General features: G+C 42.8%; 2 protein-coding genes across 3 annotated transcripts in view; both read right to left on the bottom strand.

The window, feature by feature from the left end:
• Positions 1-6,205: 6,205 nt before the first annotated feature.
• Positions 6,206-19,333, bottom strand: part of LOC132591586 (uncharacterized) — a 93,789-nt gene continuing 80,661 nt past the window's right edge. Inside the window, exon 2 of the transcript XR_015948503.1 lies at positions 6,206-6,430. The gene's annotated coding sequence lies outside the window, so the exon portion shown is untranslated. The remainder of the gene's footprint in view (positions 6,431-19,333) is intronic.
• LOC118080976 (uncharacterized) lies at positions 6,805-18,041 on the bottom strand. 2 transcript variants are annotated; one of them, XM_060270322.2, is made up of 2 exons: positions 17,892-18,041; positions 6,805-10,127 (listed from the first exon to the last, which is right to left on the bottom strand). In XM_060270322.2, exons 1-2 carry the CDS (start codon positions 17,902-17,904, stop codon positions 7,873-7,875), a joined length of 2,268 nt encoding a protein of 755 aa, XP_060126305.2. In that variant the 5' UTR covers positions 17,905-18,041; the 3' UTR covers positions 6,805-7,872. The 2 variants fall into 2 exon arrangements, with proteins under 2 accessions (XP_060126305.2, XP_060126310.2); XM_060270327.2 differs by lacking the exon at positions 17,892-18,041 and adding an exon at positions 17,397-17,547.

Below are 19,333 nucleotides of genomic sequence, written 5' to 3'. Positions count from 1 at the left end.
CACGTTCGTGAGGCTGAGCCGCGGCAGGAGGAGGAGGAGGCGGCAGCTTGCCGGGTCGGTGCCCGGCAGTGCCGTGCGGAGAGTCCCGAGCCTCTGGGACGCAGCAGTGCTCTGTAGCACTTTGAATCCTCCTCCTCCTCCACACGGCACTACTGGGTGCTTTGTCTGTGCTTCAGAGCACTGCTGCGTTGCTGATTCAAAGTGCTACAGAGCACTGCTGCGTTGCAGAGGCTCGGGACTCTCCATGCGGCGCTGCCGGGCGCTGACCCGGCAAGCTGCCTCCTCCTTCTCCTGCTGTGGCTCGGGGCGCTCCACGCAGCGCTGCTCTGGCCGCCTTTCTACCCCCCCCCCCGCCCCCAGCTGTTTGCCGGCGCTTTGTCGACACAGCGCTTCAGCAGCAAGGTCCCGCTGCTGGGTCCCGCTGGCTGGGGCACTCGGCGGGCCACATGACAAGGTCTGGCGGGCCGGATTTGGCCCCCGGGCCTTGTGTTTGACACCCGTGGTCTAGACTCTAGAGGACCCTTGGGGTCCCTTCCAACTCTACAATTCTATGGTGCTATATTTTTAAAATTGATTTTGTATTATGTCAAATACGTATATAACTTCATATTTTTAAAAATCAGTTTTTATTGGATCTTTTAACAAACAGCAACAATGACTGGGGTTAAGCCTGCTTGTAGCCCATACACTGCAATGACACTGCAAAAAGATGACAATATCCAAGCATACAGGTGTATTTCTCCAAAAAAAGTCAGGGTTTTTGTTTTGTTTTTTTCAAAAAATGATTTTATTAAAACTCATAATACCACAAAATAAAAGAAACTAAACAAAAACAAGGAAAGAGAAAAGAAAAGCACCAAAGGAAAGCCAAAACATAGAAGAAAAGGAGGTGGGAATAGAAGAAAAATTAAAAGGACTTCTTTAAGATAGTTTCCATGCACAAACACACAGACTCAAACATTCCCAGCTTTTACCATCACCTTCAGCCCATATGCAATCGGAGTTTATCTGCCATTCCTTAAACTTGCAGCCATTGGAGGCGCGGGGGACCCCTGGTTTAACAAAGCGGCAACAATCCAGAAAACTACAACGCCCACAACCCTTTGCGTTTTGGAAAGGTGAAAGCAGGACTAGCAGCTCCCCGCCGCATTAGAGGTTTCTTGCCTGCTGCCTCCCTGTAGTAAAAAGGGGGTGGGTCGTGCGCGTGGTTTAATGGGTCTTGCAGAAGGCACGGTGGGCGGCTGGTCTTGCAAGGGGAAGGAGGAGGGCAGGTGCAAGGGGAAGAGAAGTGCAACCCAGGCTGCGCGTGTCTGACAGCGAGAAGTGGTGCATTCCTTTGTTTTGGCTTTGCACGCTTCATTGCAGAGGAGGGAAAGGTGCGCTTGCATTTTGGCAGCGGAAGGAAGCGGGGTGTCAAATGTGAGGGCCGTTTTGGTTATTGATTTACAGGTGAAACTCAGAAATTTAGAATATTGAAAAGTGCATTTATTTCAGTAATGCAACTTATTTTTTATTTTTATTTCTACAAATGCTTTCTTTTGGAAATTCCACAGTAATAAAACAAATAGTTACAAAAATAAACATCGCTATTACATTTCATTAGTTACATTCCATTTATAATTGACCCGCCTAACGACAAATAATTACAATTACAACAAATAAAGGTTTGACATATCTTGCTTTGCATGTCATTGGTTTCACCTTTTAAGTTGCGTTGCTGAAATAAATACACTTTTCGACGATATTCTAATTTTTCGAGTTTCACATGTAGGCCTATAAAAGATCTCGGCAGTACAAATGTAAAGGAAAGAATAATAGAATCTTGAGAGTTGGGACCCAAGGGTCATCTAGTCCAACCGCCTGCAATGCAGGAATCTCAGCTGGATTCAGCCTTCGTCATGCTCCGACGGCAGCCCAGCGCCTTCCCTTTGGAGCTGCTTTCAAATCCCGGCAATTCTGTGTCATTCCCTCGCCCAGGGTCGTCTTAAGCCTATCCAGCGCCATGGTTCAGAGATCCCTCCAGCGCCCCCCCCCAAAAAACTCACAGCCACATTCTCCTGTAGACAGCAGCTATGAGAGTCGCACTGAGCCTCCACACTCAGGGACAGTCTACCTTTGAAGACAGGTACAGGGAACAACCAGCCATTTCTTTCAGGCCCTGCTGGAGAGCCTTCCTAGAGCTAGATGGATCTCCTGGCCCGATCCAGGCAAGACTCATTTTTAAAACTGCCCCATCTCTCTGAATCTGCCTCCCTCTTTCCCCCATATCTTCTTTCCCCACTTTCTCTCCACGCTTCTTGTATCCTATCCCCCAGAAACCCCCCGTCCACCGCTGTTCCCCGCATAGGCAACCGCCTGCTTATCCCAAATTACGCCCCTTCCAAATAAAAAGCTGCTCAAAAACGTCCGGTTTTACCTCCCCCCCCCATGGACACACTCCCAAGAGCTCCGTGCAGGAGCGTTTGCTTGAGGAGGTTATTTTGGGGTAACCGAGGGCTGCGTGACCCCAAGAAAGGCTGGGGGGGGTGACCCACAGCTGAAGCTTTCCAGATGGGATTCTCAGCATTCTTCAGATTAAAATCAAGGGGGAGAAGCAGATAAGAAGAGGAAATTACTCTCACCGTAAATTATCCAGCTCAGGAGACTCAAAGGGTGCAGTCTTTAAAAGACTAAAATACTTCTAAAAATACTGCCGTGGAAACTCTCCTATCCTCGCTACAGACAGAAAGAAAAAGAGGTGGGGGGAGAGGAGGACAAGAGAGAAAGGCAGAAAGAGAAAGCATGGTTGGGGGGGGGCCTTTGAGAATAAGAGTGAGAAACTTAAGGGGGACCGAACGCTGGAGACAGAGAAAACAGTAAAGGTGGAAAAGACTTGGGAGAAGGAATTAACAGCATTAAGGACAAAAATGGAGTGGCGTGGAAGAAGAAAGGGTGGAGACACTTGAAGGGAAATAAGAACTGAGTTTTTTTCTTTTTCCTATAAATGTATTTATTAAGTATTTTTTAAACAACAAAAACATACAAAACACAAAAGAAAATACAAAACAAAAAATTACAAAAACAAAAATTCTAACTAATCACCCTTGTTTCTAATCTACTGACTTCCTCTTTCCTCCTCCTCCTGCGCTTCTTTACGTCTTCCTTAGTAAATTCTAGATCTTATTTCAGCTCTAATTATTGCTTTAATATTACCTTATTACTCTCGTTTACATCTTATCCTTATACACTTGATCTCTATCTTACTTCTTAATTAAGTTATAATTATCCTCTAACAAAACTTATTACACATCACTGAATTATCTACAACCTCCTTTTATCTCCCTCACTACCATTTATTCTAATCTATAATACGCTTATTTTTCAAATATACTTTAAATTTATTCCAATCTTCTTCCGCTGCTTCTTCACTTCGATCCCGGAGTCTCCCCGTCAATTCAGACAGTTCCATATAGTCTATCAACTTCTTCTGCCATTCATCCACATTTGGTAATTCTTCATTCTTCCAATTCTTTGCCAATAAAATTCTTGCTGCTGTTGTGGCATACAGAAAGAAAGTAACGTCTTTCTTGGGTATATCATCCCCCATTATCCCAAGTAAGAAGGCCTCTGGTTTCTTAATAAAAGTGTTTTTCAACACTTTTTTCAATTCATTATAAATCTTTTCCCAGAAGTCTCTCACTTGGGGGCACGTCCACCACATGTGGAATAAAGTTCCTTCTTGCTCTTTACATTTCCAGCATTTATTGTCTTGTTTATGATATATTAGCTAGCTTTACCGGAGTCAGATACCATCTATACATCATTTTCATTAAATTTTCTTTTAAAACTGTACACGCGGTAAACTTCATGTTTTGCTTCCACAACCTTTCCCAATCTTCCACCATGATGTTCTGCCCCACATCATTTGCCCATTTTATCATCACACTTTTCATTTGCTCATCTTTTGTATGCCATTCCAATACTAAATTATACATTTTTGATAAATTCTTACTTTTTGAATCTAACAATTCTGTTTCCAGCTTAGATTTTTTTCATCTGAAAACCAACTTTCTTATCCATCTTATACATTTAATTAATTTGATAATATTGTAACCAGTCATTTATTTTACTCTTCAACACCTCATATGGTTTAAGCTTTACTTGAACACCTTCTTCCACTAATATGTCCCTATATCTCAACCAATCTGTTGACATGTTCAATCTTTTTTGAGTTTTAGCTTCTACCGGTGAAATCCATCTGGGTGTTTTTGGTTCTAACAGGTCTTTGTATCTAATCCACACATTATACAGAGTTTTTCTAATAATATGACTTTTAAAGCCTCTATGAACCTTGACTTTGTCATACCATAAATATGCATGCCAACCAAACGCATTATCATGACCTTCTAAATCAAGTATATCATCATTTTCTAGTAAAAACCATTCTCTCAACCAGCAAAAGGCTGCTGCTTCAAAGTATAACTTCAAATCTGGTAGGGAAAAACCTCCTCTTTCCTTCACATCCGTTAAAAGTTTATATTTAATTCTTGGTTTTTCCCCCTGCCAGATGAATTTTGATAATACCTTTTGCCATTCTTTAAAGCAAGCAACATTATCAACGATCGGTAATGCTTGAAATAGAAATAACATTTTTGGCAATACATTCATTTTTATAACTGAAATACGGCCCATAATATATAACTTCAAATTTGACCAACCTTCTAAGACATGCTTTATCTCTTTCCATAATTTTTCATAATTATTTTTAAACAAATTGATATTCTTGGCTGTCATATTCACCCCCAGGTATTTCACCTAAACCTGTAATATTTTGCAGCTTATTAGTTTCTTCTATTGATAAATTTTTGCCTAAAACTTTAGTCTTTATTTTATTTAATTTGAATCCAGCCAACTGTCCGAACTCCTGGATCAGTTTCAGCGCTCTCACTACACTTATCTCTGGGTCCTGCAATGTCAATACTAAATCGTCAGCAAAGGCTTTTAACTTGTATTGCTTTGAACCTACAACAATTCCTTTTATCTCCTCATTCCAATAGAGGGCAGTGAACAACCCTTTTCTAATTTTCCCAGTCAGTTGCAGTCAATTACAGTCTTATAATATGAGGAAAGTCTTTAAAATAATTTTTCATTGGGTTTCCATCCTCAAATAGGCAGAAAATTGCATTTATTCCATGAACCCAGGGCTCTGACAGCTGTCAGAATACTTCAAAGGCAGTCTACACAGAGCCGAGAGTTGAAAAATTCATGCAAATAGCAGAGCCTTTGTGACGTCAGCGCTCTGTCTGTCTTGCCGGGGGGAGCCCCTTTCGAAGCAAATTGCAGCGAAAATACACAGTCCAAATGTCTCAAATTTCAGGGGTCTCTAGTGGAAAGTCCTCTCCCCCTTACCCCTGATTTTGGAGGGGTTTCGTGCTGTCGTTTAGGAGATATTAATTTATTTAAATAGTACATCCGGTTGTAGCTGCTTGTCTTTACTTTCGTTTTTAACGCAGCAGAGAGGGGCAACTTCCCGGTCCCTTTAGACCCTCTCCGATCCTCAAATTTCAATCAAATTAAAGAGTTATTACTCAGAGAGTCTGTTTAGCAGATTAAGTCAAATTTTGGGAAGGATCCACCGCTCAATTGGAGCAGACACCAAGCTGTGCCTAGGAGAAGTAGCGATATTGCCAGAAGCCCCGTCTACCGCCCGCCTTCTCTCGCTGCCTCAAAGGGCTAGCGGGAAGCAGGGAGACAAGTCCTGGCTTCGCTGGCACCACGTCCCCAACCAGCCCAGGCTGGGGTTTCTTCATGGGGGGTTGTGTAGCTTTCACGCCCCCCTATCTTCCCCAGGCAGGGAGCCTCGGTCCCCCGAGAAGCTCCTTTGCGTGGCTTCGCAAATGGTGGTAAACCGGAAGTCTGGCGGGAAATAAGAACTGAGTTTGGAGGGAGGGGGAAAAGGAGAAAATTAAAGAGAGAAGTGTCAATGCCTGTCGCCACATGGCTCCCCCGCCCCCCGAGTCAGCGGGGAGAGCTCGGAGGCCAGATCGGGGCTGCGGAGCCAGCGGGGAAGAGGTATGGACTGCGGAAAAGCATCTGGAGCCTTCCCACCGGCAGGGATGACCCCGGCGCTGCAGTTCATTGGTAGAGCTCTACCAATGAAATGCAGTGCTGGAATGAGGAATTACCCTGGCGCTGCAGAGCGCAACAGGGTCCTAGCGCCTCCATGGATGATGATGATTTTTTATTTATATTCCGCCCATCTGGCTGGGCTTCCCCAGTCACTCTGGGCAGCTTCCAACAAAATATTAAAATACAGTCAATCCATCAAACATTAAAAGCTTTTCTAAACAGGGCTGCCTTCAGATGTCTTCTAAAAGTCTGGGAGTTGTTGTTCTCTTTGACATCTGGTGAGAGGGTGTTCCACAGGGCGGGTGCCACTACCGAGGCTTGCCTAAACAAAAAATATTTTATAGTATAGTACATTGATTATTGTTTTCATTTTATGGATCGATGGTCTCATTAGATAGCAGAATTCATGTTAAATTGCTGTTTTAGGGGTTGTTTTTAAAAGTCTGGCACGGAAGTATCCGTTTAGCATTACTTTCTATTGGAGAGCGTGCCTTGGTTTTTGGAACACTATGGGATGTTCTCTTTGACATCTGGTGGGAGGGTGTTCCACAGGGCGGGCGCCACTACCGAGAAGTGTAAAACACATGTTGAGCATTCTACATGTGTGGATAGGCTTGCCTAAACAAAAAAGGTTTTCTAGTACAGTACATAGATTGTTGCTTTCATTTCAAAATAATCCTAAACTATTTTCGGATGACTTCCCCCAAGGAATTACGGGAGCTGTAGTTTGTTAAGGGTGCTAAGCATTATTAGGAGGCTCCTCTATTCCCCCCTAACTACAATTCCCAGAGTTCCCTGTGAAGAGGGACTGATTGTTAAACCACCCTGAGAATTGTAGCTCTGTGAGCGGAATGGTGGGTGGGGAGGTCCATCTCAATGTTCAATGTTCTGAGGGCGTTTGGCTCTCCCCCCTGGGAGCTTGCAATGGCATGCACAGGACATCAGGATGTTGTGTGTTGTGTTGTTGCACGTGCGATGTCAGAACATCTTGCCAGGTCTTCTCAATCATTTACAGAAGTTGACGCCTCTGGGCTGCAGGAACCCAACCAGATGGGTGGGATACAAATATGATAACCACTACCAGCACCTTGAACAATAGATGGCGGCAGTTGACATCTAGTGACAGAGGTTTCATTTCTTTCTCCCTTGTTTTGATTTCAGTAATTTGCAGTCTGTTTCTCATTGCAGCCCATGACTCAAGGAAGAAGCACTCCAGCGCTAAGCATGAAAAGCCGTTGATAAGGGGCTAAGCCTGGCAAGACCTATTGGGAACCCCACTGAAAAAAGAACCCTGGGATTGACAAGCACATGAGAAAAAGCTGGGCCTTCTTCATAAATAGAGAATCCACGCGAAAGGGAAGCCCTACAAGTGGCGAGAGCATTGCAGAAGACTACAGCTGGAAAAACGTGGGAATGATGCAGACACAGGAAATCCAGATCCAGCTCTCATTTCTGAGCAATACGCAGTATTATGGGAAAAGTCCAGAATGCCTGATTCCAAGCTATCCTGATCAACAGTCTTCAGATACCCTCTTGAAAGAGAGGGGAATCGCCAAAAAGCATGGCCCCCAAGAATGAAAACAAACGCTTCCAAATTCTTTTCGAAACATCCAGAGACTTGACAGCCATCTTCACTCCCCAGGAAATCTGGGAAACCTGAGTGGAAAACTCCATACATTATATATGACTCTCTCCCCCCCCCCCGGTGTGAATTTGCTTATTAATATTAATATATTCACTCCCTCTGAAGCTCTTTCCAAATATCTATGATTTCCCCCCTGCGTGAGTAAGCTGATGTTTCCTAAGGTGTCCATTCCGAATGAAGCACTTTCCACATTCAATACATTTAAATGGTTTCTTCCCCGTGTGAGTTCGCTGATGTTTTCTAAGGTCTCCACTTCTACTGAAGCTCTTTCCACATTCAATACATTTAAATGGTTTCTCCCCCGTGTGAGTTCGTTGGTGTGATCTAAGTGCTCCACTTCCACTGAAGCTCTTTCCACATTCAATACATTTAAATGGTTTCTCCCCCGTGTGAGTTCGTTGATGTATTCTAAGGTGTCCATTTCGACTGAAGCACTTTCCACATTCAATACATTTAAATGATTTCTCCCCCGTGTGAGTTTGTTGATGTATTCTAAGTTGTCCATTTCGACTGAAGCTCTTTCCACATTCAATACATTCAAATGGTTTCTCCCCCGTGTGAGTTCGTTGGTGTGATCTAAGTGCTCCACTTCCACTGAAGCTCTTTCCACATTCAATACATTTAAATGGTTTCTCCCCCGTGTGAGTTCGTTGATGTATTCTAAGGTCTCCACTTCCACTGAAGCTCTTTCCACATTCAATACATTCAAATGGTTTCTCCCCCGTGTGGGTTTGTTGGTGTGTTCTAAGGTTTCCATATTGAGTGAAGCTCTTTCCACATTCAATACATTTAAATGGTTTCTCCCCCGTGTGAGTTCGTTGATGGATTTTAAGGTATCCATATTGAGCGAAGCTCTTTCCACATTCAATACATTTAAATGGTTTCTCTCCCGTGTGAGTTCGTTGGTGTGTTCCAAGGGCTCCACTTCCACTGAAGCTCTTTCCACATTCAATACATGTAAATGGTTTCTTCCCCGTGTGAGTTCCTTGATGTCTTCTAAGGGCTCCACTTCCACTGAAGTTCTTTCCACATTCAATACATTCAAATGGTTTCTCCCCCGTGTGAGTTCGTTGATGTATTCTAAGGTTTCCACATCGACTGAAGCACTTTCCACATTCAATACATTTAAATGGTTTGTCCCCTGTGTGGGTTTGGTGGTGTGTTCTAAGGTTTCCATATCGACTGAAGCTCTTTCCACATTCAATACATTCAAATGGTTTCTCGCCCGTGTGAGTTCCTTGATGTCTTCTAAGGGCTCCACTTCCACTGAAGCTCTTTCCACATTCAATACATTCAAATGGTTTCTCCCCCGTGTGAGTTCGTTGATGTATTCTAAGGTTTCCACATCGACTGAAGCACTTTCCACATTCAATACATTTAAATGGTTTGTCCCCTGTGTGGGTTTGGTGGTGTGTTCTAAGGTTTCCATATCGACTGAAGCTCTTTCCACATTCAATACATTCAAATGATTTCTCCCCCGTGTGAGTTCGTTGATGTATTCTAAGGTGTCCATTTTCACTGAAGCTCTTTCCACATTCAATACATTCAAATGGTTTCTCCCCCGTGTGAGTTTGTTGATGTATTCTAAGGTTTCCACATCGACTGAAGCACTTTCCACATTCAATACATTTAAATGGTTTGTCCCCTGTGTGGGTTTGGTGGTGTGTTCTAAGGTTTCCATATCGACTGAAGCTCTTTCCACATTCAATACATTCAAATGGTTTCTCCCCCGTGTGAGTTCGTTGATGTCTTCTAAGGTGTCCATTTCGACTGAAGTTCTTTCCACATTCAATACATTTAAATGGTTTCTCCCCCGTGTGAGTTCGTCGATGGATTTTAAGATATCCATATTGAGTGAAGCTCTTTCCACATTCATTACATTTAAATGGTTTCTCCCCTGTGTGAGTTCGTTGATGTGTTCTAAGGTGTCCATTTTGACTAAAGTTCTTTCCACATTCAATACATTTAAATGGTTTCTCCCCCGTGTGAGTTTGTTGGTGTCTCCTAAGGTTTCCATACTGACTAAAGCTCTTTCCACATTCAATACATTCAAATAGTTTCTCCCCTGTGTGAGTTCGTTGATGTCTTCTAAGGGCTCCACTTCCACTGAAGCTCTTTCCACATTCAGTACATTTGGATGATTTCCCCCCTGTGTGGGTTTGTTGATGTATTTGAAGTGCTCCATTTTGAACGATGCTTTTTCCACACGCCATATATTCCAATGGTTTATCCCCTGTGTGTGTTTGATGGTGTATCCTCAGTCTTCCACTGTGATTAAAGCACATCCCACATTCCATGCATTTAAACTGTTTCTTTGTTCTTCCCAATGAAGTTACAGATGGCTCCATGGGATTCTGGCCCTCATCTTCCTCACCTGTTTGGGAGTAGGAGGAAAGAGAATCCTGTTAGACTTTCAAGAAAGACAAGAAAGAAACTGAACACATGTCAATCCCAATATGCACCTTCTATTAACACCTCTTCATTCTCCACTGTCCTCACTATGTTCCAAATTTTTTGGAATGGAGATGAGATAACGGCAAGAACAACACAAGATCACTCCATTCACACTTAATAAACTTCATTATTTTATAATCTATGGTGGAATGGGCTTCTTAGACACATATCTGACTCTTTTTTCCAAGGAAGAAATGATCACAGGCTTGAGTAGCAGCCTCACCTATGACTAAGAAGTAAAACTTTAGTGTTACTATGCCACATGTAAGTGTAAAAATATTGCAATATATTAGAAAGGGCATACCCAAACTCGACCCTCTAGATGTTTTGGTACTACAATTCACATCATCATTTACCACTAGTCATGTTAGCTAGGGATGATGGGAGTTGTAGTCCCAAAACATCTGAAGGACCAAGTTTGGGTGTGCCTGTATTAGAACATAAGAAGAGACTGCTTGATTGGGCAAAGGCCCACCTAGTTCAGCATCCTGCTCTCACAGTGGGAAACCAGCAAGCAGGATTTGAGCACAAGAGCCCTCTGTCTTCTTGTGCTTTCCAGGAACTAGTATTAAGAAGCATTATTGCCTAGGACCACGAGGGCAGAGCACAGACATCAGTCTAATCCTTTTTTTTCATCACTGTCTCCAGGAGGATGGAAGACCATAGATGGAAAAAGTAGAAATATAACCAAGAACGCTTTTGGACCACAACTCAATAATTCTTGAACTAAAAGGCGAGAAAAATACTCCATTTAGAGCATTGCTCGTATTTTAAGCAATAAAATGAAAGGTGTTTTAGCAGAAAATAAAATTAATCACAATCAGGCCTGCTTTCTACCAAAACATCAGATGAAGGAGAATATAAGGAATATAATTGATATGATTGAATATTTGGAAGTTAGAAATGAGAAAAGGCGGCCTTAATGTTTGTAGATACTGAAAAGACTTTTGATAATGTTTCATGGGCTTTTATGAAAAAGATAATAGAACAAATGAGTTTTGGGGAAGCATTTGGGAGAGGAATTGATGCAATTTATTCTTACCAACAGGCCATGCTGATTATTAATAAGGTTAGAACAGAAAAGTGTAAAATAATGAAGGGGACAAGGGTAGCCCCATCACCATTATTATTTATTTTGGTATTAGAGGCCCCGGCGAGAGAGAATGAGTGGAGAAATTAATTAGAGGAATAACAGTAGGAAATAAAGCATATACGGTAAATTAAAAGCTTTTGCAGTTGACCTTGCAATTACAGTGAAGGATCCCAAAAATACTCTACCAAAGGTGTTAGAAAAGATACAGGCCTTCGGGCATAGGCAGGCTTTAACCAAACAAGAATAAGACTAAGCTTTTGGTAAAAAACATGATGGAGCAAGACAGAAAGGAAATACAACAGAAAACAGAGTTAGTTATACATAAAAAAGTGAAATACTGATAGATTTGTTTGACAGCTAAGAATATTGATTTTTTAAAGACAATTACGAGAATGTGTGGAAAGAAAAAAAGAGATTTAGAGATATGGGGAAGAATGAATTTATCATTTTGGGGGAGAATATCAGTAATAAAAAATGAATGTATTGCCAAAAATGTTATTTTTATTCCAATCAGTCCCGGCAAAAGGCAACGCAGGATGCTTTGAAAAATGGCAAGAAGATATATCTAGGTTTATCTGGAACAGGAAGAAACAAAGGATAGAAAACAAATTATTAACAGATGTAAGAGAGAGAGAAGGTTTTGCCCTTCCAGATTTGAAACTTTATTATGAAGCATCCTGTATCTGCTGCAACCGGAAATGGATTACATTGGAAAACACAGATACAGTATTTTAGATCTGGAAGGACATGAATTATGGATAGCATGCATATTTATGGTAGGAAAAGGCCAAGGTGCATAGAGCTTTTCAGAATCCTATAGTAAGAAAATCCATTTTCAGGGTATGGGAGAAGTATAACCATTTGTTTGAGTAAAAAACACCCTGGTGGCTTTACCCCTTGGAAGCAATCTCTCTGACAATTTTTGACTATGAGAAGTATTTGGCCGACTTATAAAAAGCTGTTAACTAAAGTTGAAAACCAACTGAAATTAAAAGATTTTGAAGAGATAAAGGAGGCTGTAACTGACTGGTTACAGTACCATCAATTCAACAATATCTTTAACCTAGACAAAAAGTAAAATAAAAACATTCCTTCAGTAGCACCTTAAAGACCAACTAAGTTTTTATTTTGGTATGAGCTTTCGTGTGCATGCACACTTCTTCAGATACAGTGAAATGGGAGTCCCCAGGCACTTAAGGTGCTACTGAAGGAATTTTTTTATTTTACTTCGACCCAGACCAACACGGCTACCTACCTGTAACTAGACAAAAAGAAAGGTTTTAGTTATGAGACATCACGATTTCAAAAAGAACTCTTAGGAAGTAACATAAAAAACAGGAGGAAATAAAGCATATACGGTAAATTAAAGGCTTTTGCAGTTGACCCTGTTATGAGACATCACAATTAAAAAAAAAACCTCTTAGGAAGTAACATAAAAAATCTGTGTAAAATGTATCACTTGTAAAAAACAGGAGGAAATAAAGCATATACGGTAAATTAAAAGCTTTTGCAGTTGACCATGTTATGAGACATCACAATTAAAAAAAAACCTCTTAGGAAGTAACATAAAAAATCTGTGTAAAATGTATCACTTGCTCCTAGAATGGTGTACAACGGATGAACAGGTCAAATCAGTTATGACTAAATGGGAAAAGGACTAAGGACATAACATACAAAGGGCAGATTGGGAGAGGCTTTGGAAAACAGATCTGGAATTCACAGCTTGCTGTAAAATGAAAGAAAACTACATGGAAATGATGTATTGGTGGTATTTGACTCCTAGTAAGTTATCAAAAATGTATAGAATAAGTTCAAATATCTGCTGGAAATGTAAAGAAAGTGGGTACCTTTTGCTATATGTGGTGGTCATGTAAGATAACAGTATCATTTTGGGAAATGGTATATAATGAATTGAGGGAAAAAATGCTTAAAATAACTTTTGTAAGAAACAAGAAGCCTCTTTATTTGGAATTACAGGTACAGAAATATCAAAAGACCGGAAAACACTATGAATGCGACAACAGCTGCACAGATGTTATTATACCAAAGATGAAAATATGCAATAATCCCAACTAGGGAAGAATGGCAAGCCAAACTGCTGGTCTATGCTGAATTGGCAAAAATAGCGGCGAGACTCGGGAATCAAGAAAACAATTACTTTAAAAAAGAATGGGAAAAATTTATAATTTACCTATGAGATTACTGGAAGGAAATCAAAACATTAGCTGGGAATCACTTGTAAATAAGTTTATGAACAATTTAGATAAATGAAAAATGTGGAGAATGTATCAATATTCTCGTGTTACATAACCCTCTGTTATTTTTCCAGGTTTTGCCGCTCGCACGTGTAGAAGCACTCTATTGCGCAGCGTGCGTTTGCAGAAGCGGTCCTCCACTAGTTTTTTGTTTTATGATTGATTGATTGAGTGAGTGAGTGACTGTGGAAAGGGATAAAAGCCCCCCATCCAAACAATGACTATCATCAGTGCAGGTACAAAAAAAATAATCTTTATTTAAAATCAACACATACACACACAATGAAAGCTTAGAAAAAGAAAACAAAAAAGCACAATACATCTCTTACAAAAAAAATAGAGTAATACATCACGAATGCAAAAAAATTATTCCAACCATCAACTTCCGACTTCCTTGATATAGGTTATTTATTTTCCTAATCACTTGCCTCTATTTTTCAATAAGCTTCATCTTTATTACCATCTGGTACGCAGGCTGAGACCCTACCTGCCCACAGACTGTCTCACCAGAGTGGTGCATGCTCTAGTTCTCTCCCGCTTGGACTACTGCAATGCCCTCTATGTGCGGCTACCTTTGAAGGTGGCCCGGAAACTGCAATTAATCCAGAATGTGGCAGCTAGACTGGTTACTGGGAGTGGCCGCCAAGACCACATAACACTGGTCCTAAGAAACCTAAATTGGCTTCCAGTACGTTTCCAAGCACAATTCAAAGTCTTGGTGCTGACCATTAAAGCCCTAAACGGCCTCGGTCCTGTATACCGTGTTTCTCACATTTTAAGACGCCGTCTTATAACTTTTTTTTCCTCAAAAAAACACTGGGTGGCTTATTTTCAGGGAATGTCTTATTTTTATTACGTCAGGAGCAGTGCCCTTCTTGCTCCCTGGCTCCCTGCGGGGCAGGATTCTTGACTGAAAGAAAAGGATGGGCAACAGCCACCACCAAGCTCCGTGAGAGGGAGTCTGAGGGAAGGGAGGTGTGTGCGTCCCTGGCCCAACCCTCTCTCCCCGGCCCTGGGATGTTCGCGAGGGAGGGAGGGAGCTCCTCCGAAGGGCTGCTCTCTCTCTCTCTCCTCCCAGGTGGGGACTCACTTAATAGCAATCTGCTACACTGGAGCTTCTTAAATTTAAACCAGAGTACAGTATAATGGAATCTATCTGTGTGATGCAATCGTAGCAGTAGCCTATGAAGGTAAAGGTATAGCAAATAAGGATCTCTACCAGCCAGCCCAAGACTTAAGAGCGAAAGTTCCAACAATGTAGCACTTTGTAGCACTGATAGCAAAGAGGCTACCGGCTGATAAGAGATACTGTAGAAAACAAAGAAGGCAGCTGAGCAGCAATTAAGATGGTAAATGGTAGCAATTAAGTAGCAATTGAGCCAGCAGGAAAGCGGGGTGAGATAATCTGCTGGTCCTAACTGCTTCTCTTACCCACAAAATGTTAACTTTTAGCAGCTCCTAAACAGCGAGAAGCCACCGGCAGCGATCCCGGTACCAGTAAAAATCCTTAAAGGGGCAGCTCTACAGACAAGCAATAGAAAGAAAAAGAATCCTCACTTTTTAAAAGGCTTTTAAAAGGGGGGAAGGTGGGGGGAAGCGAGAGGTGGGCTGTGTGTGTGTGTGTGTGTGTGTGTGTGTGAGAGAGAGAGAGAGAGAGAGAGAGAGAGAGAGAGAGAGAGAGAGAGAGAGAGAGAGACACGCAGGGGAGAGAGAGAGAGAGAGAGACGCGCACACAGAGTCTCTCCCTAAAGGCAGCGTCTTCAATCGCCCCTCTTTTCTTCCTCCTGTTTCATCTCCTCCCCACCGCAAATGCCACTTTTCTCCTCTTCACGAAGTAGAGCTCACACAGCCTAGCTTAAAAAAAAAAAAATCGAACGGGAGGGGAAATCACGAGGCTGAAGCAACCAGCAGCTATGGCTCTTCGGTGCATTTTTACAAGCTTTTAAAAGAAATACGTGTCTTTGGAGCGACAGCGAAATGGGGAGAGATTTTTAGGGGGGGAGTTGGCTGGCGGGAGGGGGAAAGGGTCTATCACTATGTCTTATTTTCGGGTTATGGCTTATATCGCACAATTGCTTAGAAATCCTGCTATGTCTTATATTAGGCCTACGTCTTAAAAAAGGAGAAACACGGTACCTGAAGGAGCGTCTCCACCCCCATTGTTCAGCCCGGACACTGAGATCCAGCGCCGTGGGCCTTCTGGCGGTTCGCTCACTGCGAGAAGCAAAGCTACAGGGAACCAGGCAAAGGGCCTTCTCGGTAGTGACACCCGCCCTGTGGAACGCCCTTCCATCGGAGGTCAAGGAGATAAACAGCTACCTGACATTTAGAAAACACCTAAAGGCAGCCCTGTTTCGGGAAGCTTTTAAGCTGTGATATTTTAATGTATTTCGGTATTTGTTGGAAGCCGCCCAGAGTGGTGGGGGAAACCCAGCCAGATGGGCGGGGTATAAATAATAAATTATATTAAATCTTGTCTGAATTCTTTATGCCTTAATCAATTCCGAGAGTTATTCGAAGCATTCTAAAGTTTTTATAAGGGGATACTGTTCTTTTAAATATTGTCTACAGATCTCCCATTCCCTTTTAAACTTTTGGGTTGATCGGTCTCTGATCTTTTCCGTCATCTATGCTAGTTCTATATATTGAAGCATTTTTCCTTGCCACTCTTTTGATGGAATTTCATCTCCTTTCTATCCCTTGGCAATCAGCATCCTCTCTGCCACTGTTGCATACAAAAATACCCCTTCCAAAGAACCCCCACCCATTTTCAAACAACATTGGCCATTCCTTTTATCTGCCTGTCCCACCTCCCTTCCAAGGCTGGCATGGTATGCACATTAGTGGCCTGAGAGTAGACCCCTTGGAACTTAAGAGTTTATCAGCAAAGGACTGCTCTGAATACATGGGTGGCCCTTGCATGGAGAGGGAGGAAGCCCCTTGCTTGCATCTAGACCCCCTGGGAGAGGAGGTGGATCTGCCCACTGCTCCCTCTGCCCTCGCTGCCTCCTCCTCTGTCCTCCTGCCCTGCAAACACCCTTTGCTCTTGTTGCTCAGGGGAGAGAGGTGGCTGGTGGAAAGAGCCTTCAAACCCATCCATTTGCTCCTCTGCTCCCCCTAAGTAATCAACATAGATTGCAAGTTCCCAGGATAAGCACTTTGGAGCACTGCATGCAAATATTATGTGTGTGTATGGACCTAGAGGATAACATACATGTTTATACCACGTGATTCATTAAAGTGGGCATTTCTTTAAAATTGAAGACCATTTCTACAAACTGGAATACTTCTGCTGGCAGCCCTGTACAGGAAAGTTTTTGATGTTGATGTTTTAATGTGTTTTATTTTATTCCTTCCTAAATCTTTCTTGCTATGCATGCTGATCAGACTCTATTCCAACCATCCCCTTTAATGCAACAGGGCCTCCTATTTTTACTGCTATTATTTACATAGAGATGCATAACAGACATAACAGAGTAAACGCAGTTGTGAAGGCCAATGTTTGTTTAATGAGCCAAACGCCTGGGAGAAGAGGAATGCTTTGGCCTGTTGCCTAAAGATAAGGTCCTACTCCGAGGGGTCTTCTGCCAGGGTACAGATATTAAAATCAAAATCCATACTATTATTAAGGCGATCATGGCTAGCATCGTTCCCTGCAACTCCCTTTGCACCAGATCCCTGCAGGAGGAAGCTTCTCGCTCCCCACCACTCCGTCTTCAAAGCCCCCATTTAAAAAACAGCTCCCTTTCCTCCTCTCCCCCCCCCTTGTCCCGGGGCTTCTCATCCTGGACCCCCTCGCAAAGCCCCTTCCCTCCTTCCCCGCCATTGGCTTTGCACTCACCCGAAATCCTGGGCAGCGGGGGCGGGAATGGGAGACCCCACGTTGGAGGTAGGGAGTGAAGGCGCTTAATTAGGAGGCTTAATTAGGAAGCAGCCCCCTCTTCTGCCTCTGCTTCCCGCCTCCTTCCCTTCCTCCTTTGCAAGCCCCGATTGCATCTCTGCCGGTGGAGCCGGAAGTGGAGGCAACTCTGGAGAGGAAGGAGAGGTTTCTCTCCACGCCCAGCCTTTTGTCTGTTACTGTACGTCCTTTTTACAGAAACAGCCCTGAATAAGCATAAACACAGAACTCTCATGGACTGGTTCGTAGCATATAAAGTTCACATAATAAGAGCCAGCGAGGGTCGGCAGCAAATATAATCTGCTTCCTGAGAAGTGGAGCACGTTTGTTATGTATCACAGCAACAAAGCTGAAGGAAAGATGCAGCTCTTTGGGGGGGGGGGGTTGTTGTAAAGTGCATTATTCCAGAAGGAAGGACTGATTTGTCTTAGAACTTACGTGCTGTATCCATCGCTTAAATACAAAGAAAGCAAATGATAAGCATGGATGAATAAGAAAAAACGTGGCAGTGACCAGGATGACAGTCTTTCCCAACCTCGTGCCCTCAGGCTCGTTTGGAGGACGCATCCCAACTGGCCCCTCTTTTCAAAACCTCCATGCGCTCAAACAGCAGATTGGTGAGGACTTAGCCTTGCCCATCTTCTGGCTTGGCTTCAACCACATGACGGGAAGCGGAAACAAAGAGGAAAACCCGCCTTTGGAAGCGGGAGGAGGGGTGGAAATAGAAGAGAAGAAAAATTAAAAGGACTTCTTTATGACAGTTTCCACGCGCATACACACACACATATCCCATCGGGAACTTCACTCAAACATTCCCAGCTTTTGCCATCTCCTTCAGCCCAAGAGTTTATCTGCCATACCTTATACTTGCAGCGTTTGGAGGCGTGGGGACCCTTGGTTTAACAAAGCGGCAACAATCCAGAAAACTACAATGCCCACAACCCTTTGCGTTTTGGAAAGGCGAAAGCAGGACTAGCAGCTCCCCGCCGCGTTAGAGGTTTCTTGCCTGCTTTGTTGTTTAGTCGTTTAGTCGTGTCCGACTCTTCCTTTTATATATATATATTGTTTTAAAATAAGCTTTATTTGGTTATTAAAAGTTACAAAACTCTCAAAGATATTTACAGAAAAGAAAAGAAGAATCGAAAACATATAACAAAAAACAAAACATCAAATAACAGAAAACACATTCACAAATCATATAATAGAAAATCAACTGATACAAAAATCCACTGTTATAAAACCGCATTTTGGGGTTTTTGGGGGGCATCAGGACACCACTACTAATGGACAGAGAGGGGTAACCACGTTTGACAGCTGCAGTCACCCAGAATCCCTTGCATCACCATCTTCTTCGCCTCTGCTCCACTCCAGAGACTCGCACCCCTCCTGCACGGATGCAACCCTGCCCTACGGATCAGCATATGCAAACACCTCCCAACAATTACCATAAATTCTTCATTTCCCCCTGGCCTAAAGACAAGCATATGCAAACCCCTCCTAAACAGTTATCATACTCTTCATTTCCCCGCTCCACCTCCCCTCCGCCCAGGACAAACAACTTCAATGATTCACATTACAAGCCAACGATATCCTGCTAATCCGCTCACATAAATCAATGAGGCGTGAGTAAACATTGTAACACTGACAGCCAGAGATTACCTTGACAGCCGAAAGCCAAGGGACATTTCGCTACAGCTGCTGAAACAATGTCTCCGGAAGAAGGAGGGGGGAAAGCCACCCAAATCCAAAGTGACACTTTCTTACTCCAGTTCATAATGCAGCCCATTTTATGCGCTTTTGCCATAACTTTGCCCTTTTATATGTCCCCTTATATGCCCCTTTAGATTATATGTCTGCTTATCTTATGTGTCTTCTAATTA

The sequence above is a fragment of the Zootoca vivipara genome, chromosome 2 (genome assembly GCF_965207765.1).
Source record: "Zootoca vivipara chromosome 2, rZooViv2.hap1.1, whole genome shotgun sequence".
Classification (NCBI taxonomy): domain Eukaryota; kingdom Metazoa; phylum Chordata; class Lepidosauria; order Squamata; family Lacertidae; genus Zootoca; species Zootoca vivipara.
This window is presented reverse-complemented; position numbering and strand designations above follow the sequence as displayed.